Here is a 12,500-nt window from a genome sequence, read left to right on the forward strand (position 1 = left end):
GAGACTTGCCAAGGGACATGTAAGCAAATATTAACATTGCTGTATGTATACTTTTGACCCAGCAGATTTGCTCACATTTTCAGTAGACCCATAATAAATTCATAAAAGAACCAAACTTCATGAATGTTTTTTTTGTGACCAACAAGTATGTGCTCCAATCACTCTATCACAACAAAATAAGAGTTAATAGAAATTATTGGAAAGTCAAGACAGCCATGACATTATGTTCTTTACAAGTGTATGTAAACTTTTGATCGCGACTGTATATATGTATATATATATATGTTTTGGCCGGGGGCCAGATCTTGTTAGCCCAATGCGGGTCAAAAAGTGTGGGCCACCCTGCGATGTATTTATTAACGGTTTCCCGATCTGGTATTGATATTGGATATTGGTCCTAAAATCAGCAAAACAACAAGTATCAGATGATATCGGCTTGTATCTAAAATCTCTGATACCCTCGTGGTTACTTGTGCAAAGCTGGACAGCCAATTAACATTTGTGCTGATATCGTATCCGGTTAATATCGTTATCGGCCAATACTCAAGGCTCCGAAATCGGTATTGTATCAGAAGTGAAAAAGTTGTACAGGGACATCCCTACAATTTATCGACGCTGCAAATCGCTATGATAGTAGATGTCATATTCCCTACACTTATTCCCAGATTTATAACAATGTGCTAACATAAGTGTGGTTTTGTCCACTTATTGATCGGAATTTAAGATTACAATTATTGAACAAAGAAAAATCGTGTACTACACCAATTTGAAAGGAGTTTTCTCAATGTTGTGAGGGGAGAATATACTACTTTGGGCCTTTGTTGTTATGTCAAGTACTGTTAGAAACACAACTGTGGGGAGGCGTGGCCGGCAGACCTACAGCGAGGCGGGGCACGCCGGGGCCGACTCCGAGATGGCGGCAAGGAGGCGTGGCGGGGCGCGCCGGGGTCGACGCCGGGGTCGACGCCGGGGTCGACGCCGGTCGACAATTGTGTAATCCCCTCCCAGTGTGTAAAAGGGCTGCAGCCGAGAACGACGAGGCAGAAGGAGTTGGAGAGACGCGAGCACTGCATGAACAGCGGAAGCGACCAAGAGCGAGACGAAGACGAGGGCGGCTGAAAAGCAACCGGAGGAGCGAGCGGTTTGAGGGAAGAGGAGCTGAAAAGCGACCCGACCTGCACAAAGGTTTATTGAAAAATAAACAAAGTGATAAAACTGCCGCAGTCATGTCCCTCTTTGGTGGTCCATGGAACCCGGACGACAGTGAGAGACTGTCACAACAACATATTAATCTAATATTTTGTCTGGTTTTAAAAGCGGAAGATCATGAACCAGTGAAGTGAAACTATCAGTGAGCACTTATATGACAACATGCTACAACAGACCTGTGTTTGAGAAGCAGAGCCCGGAGGACACAGGATCTGTCCTCAGGCCTGATCTGATCAGAGATGATCATCGTCTCCACCACCAAATGGGCAATTCCAGGCAGAGAGTTCTGCTCAAGGTCCAGGAGGATGGCACCTTGGAAAGAGTTTGTGCGGTTGTTTACTATTGTTGCCCAGTCTGCAAATGTTCAATAAAATGTACACAAATGGACATCTACCATGAGTGATGGTGCGACGGAGCTCAAGTAAACTTCGGAAGGAGAGTGAAGCCACGTGAGGTTTCCCCCAGCGGTCGGTCTCCTCCTCCACGTCCTCTTCGAACTTGATCCAGCGAGCGCGCTCCTTCCAACGCATCTCATGGTCCTTCTCTACGATGAGCTCGTTCAGCTCTACGAACAACTGGAGACCCAGCAAAGCACATATGAGAACTCCAGAATAAAGAATACAAAAAATTAACAAAACATGTTTTCAAAGTTGAAGGTGATTATTGTGGCTGATCAATCAGCAGAAGTGTTATCGGAATGAGACAACAGGTACAATCAGTTCCTTAATAAACAAAATATAACTATATCCTGTGGCGTATTCCTTGTTGTATATAAAAATATACAACAAGGAATGCTTCAATAGTAAATAAAGAAAAACATGTTCTGTACCAGTACCGTTCTCTACTGCTCGCCAGTGTTACCATATCTGAGTAATTGTGTAGAAATATGGGGAAATCTACAAATACATACCGCATTATCCGGACTATAGGGCGCACCGGATTATAAGACGCACTGACGATCTTTTTTCATTCAAAAGCGCATTAAAGTCGTCATATTATTTTTATTTTTAAAAAAATGTAAAACACTTCCTTGTGGTCTACATAACATGTAATGGTGGTTCTTTGGTCAAAATGTTGCATAGATGATGTTTTACAGATCATCTTCAAGCCGCTTTCTGACAGTCGCTTCGGGATGCGCCGTTTTGTGGGCGGTCTTATTTACGTGACTCACCTTCGGCAGCGTCTTCTCCCCGTCATCTTTGTTGTAGCGATGTAGCGTGCAAGGACGGGAGTGGAAGAAGTGTCAAAAGATGGCGCTAACTGTTTTAATGACATTCGGACTTTACTTCAATCAATAACCGAGCAGCATCTCCTCATCCGGAAACAACAGCAACGCCGGAAATGTGTCCCGTAAAAAAAACGTCCGACCGGAACTCTCGAATAACTAAAGTTCCTTGAGTGAATAATGTCAACTCACTATACCGGTATGTTTTAGCGCTTTCATGGCGAGTTTACTGACAGAAATAAGTAAGAACTTTATACTACTTTATATTAGAAATGGCAACAGCAGAGGATGAATGTCCCATATCAAGAAGAAGAAGCCTATCGACTACGTTGTCGGTACGGACTACAAAGGCGGACGCGCGCAATTTTTCAGGATTTATGCAGATCCCAAATACACATCAGCATGTACCAGAAGGTAAGAAAAGTTTCTTTTGCATACCATTGTGAAACAAAACGCCAGATAATGTCTTACCTTATAGAAACACCATAATAATACTCGTATGTTTAATTAGCCGACAATCCATCAAGCGGTGCGGCTTCATAGCTTACCAAAGTCTTACAAAAATTACAGATTTTGGAGCGCCGTGTGTAATTTTCTATATTCTCAATGGAACATATAAAGTTTTGGTGTTGTTTACTGGCGTCAGCTAGCAGTTTACACGTACTGCAATCTAATGGTCACACTTATCATTACACCATGTACCAAATAAAACACCTTTGAGGTCGGTAAACACAGCCAGATTTATGCCGAACATTAGGAGCACTGTCGATTTTTGAAAAAAATGAAAGGATTTTAAGTGCGCCTTATAGTCCGAAAAATACGGGTAGTTCAAATATACAACAATCGATTCCTCAGGTCAGTAAAAAAGTTGGCTGTTGGCCACAAACCTCATGAGTCTTCTTGTCTGCTGCTCTTTTCTTCTTCTTCAAGCTGCATAGCGGCGTAGAACTGTTACTTGTCCGGCCCAGCTGGCATCTGGAGGACTTCTTCACCAGGTGACGTCTCACCCCGGGGTTGTCCTCGAATCTGTGACCTGCACGGAACAGAATGATTCACTTCAAAGTCAAATTTGTTGTATTATCATTGATTCAGACTATGATGTGGACGATCCCAGACGGAAGGCAACCCAGTTATAAGGTATAATGAAAGGTGGTGGTTAACAAAGATAACTGGGAACGGGAACAATTGCATTGTTGGGTGATCCTTGCATGTGCTTGTTGATAAGCAAAAATACGGGAGTAGATTAATACTGTAAGAGTTCCGAGCGAGGATAATACTCTGAATGTTCCGATAAGGGTTTCCTGTTGCAGATACCGATCATCGAGGAGGGATATCGGCAGATGCCAATACTAAATCAATCACGTCTTAACTGTACATAAATTGAAGTTTAACAATATCAACACAATATTTAAACAAGTTCCCTATTTTATTTTATTACATGTAATTGTTTGAGCTAAACAAACTCAGTTTGTCCATTTGCTATACCGCTTTCAAAACAAAATAAATAGTACACATTACCTAAACAAAAGCAACAAAATACTATGACTCATTTAAATCCTTAGTTTTTTGCCCTCAAAGTCTTTCTGAGTCCAAGGAATCATTATTTCAGTTTGTAAACAAATAATCGGCAATGGTGATCATATACGTTTTCACAAAAATCATTCGATACTGATCGGTGGTTGATGGCTCTGCACATCCCCAGAAAATATAGCAGCAACCCTTGGAATGTCAGTCCTTTCACAGTCAGCACACAGATCCATAAATCGGTGGTGTCGATACGAAGGGTTGTATCGGTACATGATCGATACTACAAAACCCAAAACCAGTGAAGTTGGCACGTTGTGTAAATCGTAAATAAAAACAGAATATAATGATTTGCAAATCCTTTTCAACCTATATACAATTGAATAGACTGCAAAGACAAGGTACTTAACGTTCAAACTGGTAAACGTTATTTTTTGCAAATATTAACTCATTTGGAATTTGACTCCGTCAACATGTTTAAAAAAAAGCTGGCACAAGTGGCAACAAAGACTCAGAAAGTTGAGGAATACTCATCAAACACTTTTTTGGAACATCCCACAGGCTAATTGGGAACAGGTGGGTGCCATGATTGGGTATTAAATCAGCTTCCATGAATTGCTAAGTCATTCCCAAACAAGGATGGGGCGAGGGTCATCACTTTGTGAAGAAATGTGTGAGCAAATTGTCGAACAGTTGAAGAACAACATTTCTCAACAAACTATTGCAAGGAATTTAGGGATTTCACCATCTACGGTCCGTAATATCATCAAAAGGTTCAGAGAATCTGGAGAAATCACTGCACGTAAGCGATGATATTACGGACCTTCGATCCCTTAGGCGGTACTGCATCAAAAAATGACATCAGTGTGTAAAGGATACCACCACATGAGCTCAGGAACACTTCAGAAAACCATTGTCAGTAACTAAAGTTTGTCGCTACATCTGTAAGTGCAAGTTAAAACTCTGCTATGCAAAGTGAAACCCATTTATCAACAACACCCAGAAACGCCGCCGGCTTCACTGGGCCCGAGCTCCTCTAAGATGGACTGATGCAAAGTGTAAAAGTGTTCTGTGGTCTGACGAGTCCACATTTCAAATTGTTTTTGGAAACTGTGGACGTCGTGTCTTCCGGGACAAAGAGGAAAAGAACCATCCGGATTGTTATAGGCGCAAAGTTGAAAAGCCAGCATCTGTGATGGTATGGGGGTGTATTAGTGCCCAAGGCATGGGTAACTTACATATATGTGAAGGCACCATTAATGCTGAAAGGTACATACAGGTTTTGGAGCAACATATGTTGCCACCCGAGCAACGTTATCATGGACGCCCCTGCTTATTTCAGCAAGACAATGCCAAGCCACGTGTTACAACTGCGTGGCTTCATAGTAAAAGAGTGCGGGTACTAGACAGGTCTGGACTACAGGCAGGCCAGTCTCCCATTGAAAATGTGTGGCGCATTATGAAGCCTAAAATATCACAACGGAGACCCCCGGACTGTTGAACAACTTAAGCTGTACATCAAGCAAGAATGGGAAAGAATTCCACCTGAAAAGCTTCAAAAATTGGTCTCCTCAGTTCCCAAACATTTACTGAGTGTTGTTAAAAGGAAAGGCCATGTAACACAGTGGTAAAAATGCCCCTGTTCCAACTTTTTTTGCAATGTGTCGCTGCCATTAAATCCTAAGTTGATGATTATTTGCAAAAAATAACATTGAACATTAAATGTCTTGTCTTTGCAGTCTATTCAATTGAATCTAAGTCGAAAAGGATTTGCAAATCAGTGTATTCTGTTTTATTTAGGAACTACACAACGTGCCAACTTCACTGGTTTTGGGTTTGGTATCTAAACCACCGCCTTAGTATGAAATTTATTGTGGCCTGGACTTGTGTAGTGTGCAACACATTTCATACAGCTGAATGTCACTTGACGGATTTTCTGAATCAGAGTATACAATTAGTATCATGAATTAATAAAAAAAATAAAAAGCCTTTAAAGTAAAAACAAATAAATAAATACCGATGGCCGTACCCGAATCACACACAGATTATCAATGAAATGTCTTTCCGCTCCAGCTGTGGCTGAGCCCCAAGCCAAATGGAAGCCAGTGGATCAATGAAAAAAACGGAAACAGCAACATTCCACTCAATACCATGGACCAACTCAGTACTCTGTGACATGAATGCTCCCCATACCATTAATCAAGCCAGTGGAAACTCACATCCATTGATTACACGGCTCAAAATGGACCAAAAAGTTTACGGGTGAGAAACCGTATCACGATGGACACAAGATCGGACCAAACAGAGAGAAACCGTACATCCGAGTTCCCCACAGAAAGACACTTACGGATCGAGTGGTCGAGCGGCGACCCCAGTTGGGAGTGGATCGACTCGAGCAAGTCGTAGTCGTCGAAATCTAAAACAAACTCTTCGAACTCCTCAAGTTCCTCCACATTGGGCAGCGAGCTGTGGTGCTCGTGTTGGTGCTGCCTCGGTGTGCCGGAGGCTTTCTGGACACCGCACTGGTGCTCGGCTCCATTGTTGTCGGAACAGTTCTTCTTATCGGCCTGGCTGTCTTGCGCTTCTGGATCTGTCATCTTGACAGCCGGTACCTCCTCCTGTCCTCCTCTCTCCAAGCGGGCTTACTTCTCATCCAGGGCTGCCAAATCTTGAAGGGCAGTGTGCTCCCCCCCCCCACCCCCGGACCACTTTTCACACCTTTGCCAGACTATCTCTTCCGGGGGTTTGTTGCACCATAAACCTGGCGGGAGTTGGATGAGTGTGAGCCGAAGAACAGACAAAAAAAGGGACAAAATATCCAGCTGTAGCCAACAGACACCTCTGTAGATCCGCAGTCAGAGAGGTGCAGATTCACTAGTGACATTTACTAAAGCTACCACTGCAAAAACAAAAAATGGGTGGTCTTCTTTGTGAGACCTGTCAGCTGCATCACGGTGCACCCTTTTTAGTAATGTCCACAGTCTATTGATTTTGAGGCTGTGCCATAACGACATGGAGAACCAGTGGAGAGATGTGCTTCTCTATTACTGCCTAAGCCAAAATACTGTATGAAAGTTTAATATATAGTCATGGTCAAAAGTTTACATACACTTGTAAAGAACATACTGTCTTGAGTTTCCAATAATTTATACAACTTTTATTTATTTGTGATAGAGTGATTGGAGCACATGTTGTTTGTCACAAATTTTTGGTTCTTATATGAATTTATTACGGGTCTACTGAAAATAGAGCAATGTTAATATTTGGTTACATGTCCCGAGGCAAGTTTCACTGCAATAAGGCGCTTTTGTCCACAAGCTTCCGGTTGAATTTTTGACCACTCCTCTTGACAAAATTGGTGAAGTTTAGCTACATTTGTTGTTTTTCTGACATGGACTTGTTTCTTCAGCATTGTCCACGTGTTTAAGTCAGGACTTTGGGAAGGCCATTCTAAAACCTTCATTCTAGCCTGATTTAGCCATTCCTTTACCACTTTTGACGTGTGTTTAGGGTCACTGTCCTGTTGGAACACCCAACTGTGCCCAAGACCCAACCTCCGGGCTGATGATTTAATTTGTCATGAAGAATTTGGAGGTAATCCTCCTTTTTCATTGTCCCATTTACTCTCTGTAAAGCACCTGTTCCATTGGCAGCAAAACAGGCCCATAGCATAATACTACCACCACCATGCTTGACGGTAGGCTTGGTGTTTCTGGGATTAAAGGCATCACCTTTTCTCCTCCAAACATATTGCTGGGTATTGTGGCCAAACAGCTAAATGTTTCTTTAATCTGACATCACATGGACAAAGATAAGACCTTCTGGAGGAAAGTTCTGTGGTCAGATAAGAGTTGTAGAAATTGTTGGAAACTCAAGACAGCCATGACATTATGTTCTTTACAAGTGTATGTAAACTTTTGACCACGACTGTAACTAGATGAGGCGATTCCTGAAGGAATTGCGTGTGAATGCTCCAATGCTGAAGTTGAACTGAAATTCTGAAAGAATCTAAGAATAGTTGGACTGTTGAAGAGTTGGAATTTCCAGGAAAAACTGAATTTGGTTTGGAACTTGGGAAAGTGTTAGTTTGAATGTCCGGGATGAGCGCAAAGTGTTGATGTTGGAATGGTTTCAATAAAAATAAAACTATTTGGCAGAAGATTATGGCCGTTAGCGAAGAAAAATCCATAAATTAACCACACTTTTTGTCATAACGGGGTTTTCGCAGCTTACTGCGAGGTTTGTTCTCCCGGGATGCAAACGGACTATTCCGGACAAGGCTTGCAGGTAGGAACATATTTATTAATCCAACAACAAAATAACAGGCAAAAACTCTCTAACTGTGGCATGAAATAAACAAGACTTACGTAGAGGGTTGCGTGACAATAGCGTGAAGCAAACAACTAGCATAAACTATAGCATAGCAAGAAACGAACAACTAACAAAACTATGGCATGGAACAACTATGAAACTGTGGCATGAAACCAAGAATGACGCCAGGAAGACTGACTGGCAAAGGTGGGCTTGAATCATGTCTCTTGATTGGAAACAAGTGCGTGTCCCGAACACCAGAGGCAGGTGAAAATCATATGCCACCATGGCAACCAAAACAAGCAAGAGTGCACAAAAAACAGGAACAACATGGAGTTAAACTAACAGAACATAACTAAAACATGATCCGGACCACGGATCATGACACTTTTTTTATAAAAAGCAGGGGTTTATTAGCTAATGTCAACAACGCTAGCTTGATTATATAACAATAGTACGTGCAAATATGCATGAAAACACTACTATCAAACATGTGACGGTTTAATACCGGATAGTAAGAACTGTTTTAGTTATATTGTAAAACTTAAAAACGTTGCTTGGAGTGATGAATGAAGAAACCCTACAAGTAGAAATGCTATGGATGACCAGTAGACGGACGGCCCTTGTACTTCCGGTTTAAACCACAAAAAATAACACACATTTTCAGTGTCTATGCTTGTGGTCTATGAAAACTATTTGGCAGAACATTATGGCCTTTAGCGAAGAAAAATCCATAAATTAGCCACACCATTTTATAAAAAGCAGGGGTTTATTAGCTAATGTCAACAACGCTAGCTTGATTATATAACAATAGTACGTGCAAATATGCATGAAAACACTACTATCAAACATGTGACGGTTTAATACCAGATAGTAAGAACTGTTTTAGTTATATTGTAAAACTTAAAAACGTTGCTTGGAGTGATGAATGAAGAAACCCTACAAGTAGAAATGCTATGGATGACCAGTAGACGGACGGCCCTTGTACTTCCGGTTCAAACCACAAAAAATAACACACGTTTTCAGTGTCTATGCTTGTGGTCTATGAAAACTATTTGGCAGAACATTATGGCCTTTAGCGAAGAAAAATCCATAAATTAGCCACACCATTTTATAAAAAGCAGGGGTTTATTAGCTAATGTCAACGACGCGAGCTTGATTATATAACAATAGTACGTGCAAATATGCAAGAAAACACTACTATCAAACATGTGACGGTTTAATACCAGATAGTAAGAACTGTTTTAGTTATATTGTAAAACTTAAAAACGTTGCTTGGAGTGATGAATGAAGAAACCCTACAAGTAGAAATGCTATGGATGACCAGTAGACGGACGGCCCTTGTACTTCCGGTTCAAACCACAAAAAATAACACACGTTTTCAGTGTCTATGCTTGTGGTCTATGAAAACTATTTGGCAGAACATTATGGCCTTTAGCGAAGAAAAATCCATAAATTAGCCACACCATTTTATAAAAAGCAGGGGTTTATTAGCTAATGTCAACGACGCGAGCTTGATTATATAACAATAGTACGTGCAAATATGCATGAAAACACTACTATCAAACATGTGACGGTTTAATACCGGATAGTAAGAACTGTTTTAGTTATATTGTAAAACTTAAAAACGTTGCTTGGAGTGATGAATGAAGAAACCCTGCGAGTAGACCGGCTAAAGGATGAACAGTAGACGGAACAGCCCTTGTACATCCGGTTTAAAGCACATACAATAACACACCTTTTCAGTGTCTCTGCTTGTGTTCTATGAAAACTATTTGGCAGAACATTATGGCCTTTAGCGAAGTAAAATCCATAAATTAGCCACACCATTTTATAAAAAGCAGGGGTTTATTAGCTAATGTTAACAACGCTAGCTTGATTATATAACAATAGTACGTGCAAATATGTATGAAAACACTACTATCAAACATGTGACAGTTTAATACCAGATAGTAAGAACTGTTTTAGTTATATTGTAAAACTTAAAAACGTTGCTTGGAGTGATGAATGAAGAAACCCTACAAGTAGAAATGCTATGGATGACCAGTAGACGGACGGCCCTTGTACTTCCGGTTTAAACCACAAAATATAACACACGTTTTCGGTGTCTATACTTGTGGTCTATGAAAACTATTTGGCAGAACATTATGGCCTTTAGCGAAGAAAAATCCATAAATTAGCCACACCATTTTATAAAAAGCAGGGGTTTATTAGCTAATGTCAACAACGCTAGCTTGATTATATAACAATAGTACGTGCAAATATGCATGAAAACACTACTATCAAACATGTGACGGTTTAATACCAGATAGTAAGAACTGTTTTAGTTATATTGTAAAACTTAAAAACGTTGCTTGGAGTGATGAATGAAGAAACCCTACAAGTAGAAATGCTATGGATGACCAGTAGACGGACGGCCCTTGTACTTCCGGTTCAAACCACAAAAAATAACACACGTTTTCAGTGTCTATGCTTGTGGTCTATGAAAACTATTTGGCAGAACATTATGGCCTTTAGCGAAGAAAAATCCATAAATTAGCCACACCATTTTATAAAAAGCAGGGGTTTATTAGCTAATGTCAACGACGCGAGCTTGATTATATAACAATAGTACGTGCAAATATGCATGAAAACACTACTATCAAACATGTGACGGTTTAATACCGGATAGTAAGAACTGTTTTAGTTATATTGTAAAACTTAAAAACGTTGCTTGGAGTGATGAATGAAGAAACCCTGCGAGTAGACCGGCTAAAGGATGAACAGTAGACGGAACAGCCCTTGTACATCCGGTTTAAAGCACATACAATAACACACCTTTTCAGTGTCTCTGCTTGTGTTCTATGAAAACTATTTGGCAGAACATTATGGCCTTTAGCGAAGTAAAATCCATAAATTAGCCACACCATTTTATAAAAAGCAGGGGTTTATTAGCTAATGTTAACAACGCTAGCTTGATTATATAACAATAGTACGTGCAAATATGTATGAAAACACTACTATCAAACATGTGACAGTTTAATACCAGATAGTAAGAACTGTTTTAGTTATATTGTAAAACTTAAAAACGTTGCTTGGAGTGATGAATGAAGAAACCCTACAAGTAGAAATGCTATGGATGACCAGTAGACGGACGGCCCTTGTACTTCCGGTTTAAACCACAAAATATAACACACGTTTTCGGTGTCTATACTTGTGGTCTATGAAAACTATTTGGCAGAACATTATGGCCTTTAGCGAAGAAAAATCCATAAATTAGCCACACCATTTTATAAAAAGCAGGGGTTTATTAGCTAATGTCAACAACGCTAGCTTGATTATATAACAATAGTACGTGCAAATATGCATGAAAACACTACTATCAAACATGTGACGGTTTAATACCAGATAGTAAGAACTGTTTTAGTTATATTGTAAAACTTAAAAACGTTGCTTGGAGTGATGAATGAAGAAACCCTGCGAGTAGACCGGCTAAAGGATGAACAGTAGACGGAACAGCCCTTGTACATCCGGTTTAAAGCACATACAATAACACACCTTTTCAGTGTCTCTGCTTGTGTTCTATGAAAACTATTTGGCAGAACATGATGGCCTTTAGCGAAGTAAAATCCATAAATTAGCCACACCGTTTTATAAAAAGCAGTGGTTTATTAGCTAATGTCAACGACGCTAGCTTGATTATATAACAATAGTACGTGCAAATATGCATGAAAACACTACTATCAAACATGTGACGGTTTAGGACCAGGAAGTAAGAATTGTTTTAGTTATATTGTAAAACTTAAAAATGTTGCTTGGAGTGATGAATGAAGAAACCTTACAAGTAGAAAAGCTATGTATGACCAGTAGACGGACGACGCTTGTATTTCCGGTTTAAAGCACAAACAATAACACACATTTTCAGTGTCTATGCTTGTGTTCTATGAAAAGTATTTGGCAGAACATGATGGCCTATAGCGAATAAAAATAAAAAGCAGTGGCTTATAATCCGGAAAATACGGTAATACTTTTGATTCATAGACTACAGTAGTTTGTTCGCCAGATGAATTTATCTAACTCGGGTATAAATTTAGAAAATGACAGTCAGAGCAGTTATAAAATACTTTAAAAACGGGTTAATCACTCTTTTGAATTGCGATGAATCCTGTTTAATCACAATCGACAACATTGCCATGGGTATACTCATACAACGATGATTGTCGTCTATTGCTTTCGACGGGACCCCAGAATG

At 40.2% G+C, this 12,500-nt stretch overlaps 1 protein-coding gene across 2 annotated transcripts in view; it reads right to left on the reverse strand.

Moving 5' to 3' along the window:
- The window catches only part of slc4a3 (solute carrier family 4 member 3), a 119,752-nt gene that overhangs the window by 59,583 nt on the left and 47,669 nt on the right, over positions 1-12,500 (reverse strand). Inside the window, exons 1-4 of one of the 2 annotated variants that reach the window (XM_062067565.1) lie at positions 6,306-6,578; positions 3,322-3,467; positions 1,604-1,784; positions 1,386-1,521 (exon numbers count right to left, since the gene is read on the reverse strand). In XM_062067565.1, the coding sequence (XP_061923549.1) occupies positions 1,386-1,521; positions 1,604-1,784; positions 3,322-3,467; positions 6,306-6,555 (713 nt within the window). In that variant the 5' untranslated portion in view covers positions 6,556-6,578. Of the gene's footprint in view, positions 1-1,385; positions 1,522-1,603; positions 1,785-3,321; positions 3,468-6,305; positions 6,579-12,500 lie in introns of those variants that run through there. The other variant, XM_062067564.1, reaches the window with a different exon arrangement.

The sequence above is a fragment of the Entelurus aequoreus genome, linkage group LG13 (assembly GCF_033978785.1).
Source record: "Entelurus aequoreus isolate RoL-2023_Sb linkage group LG13, RoL_Eaeq_v1.1, whole genome shotgun sequence".
Taxonomy (NCBI): domain Eukaryota; kingdom Metazoa; phylum Chordata; class Actinopteri; order Syngnathiformes; family Syngnathidae; genus Entelurus; species Entelurus aequoreus.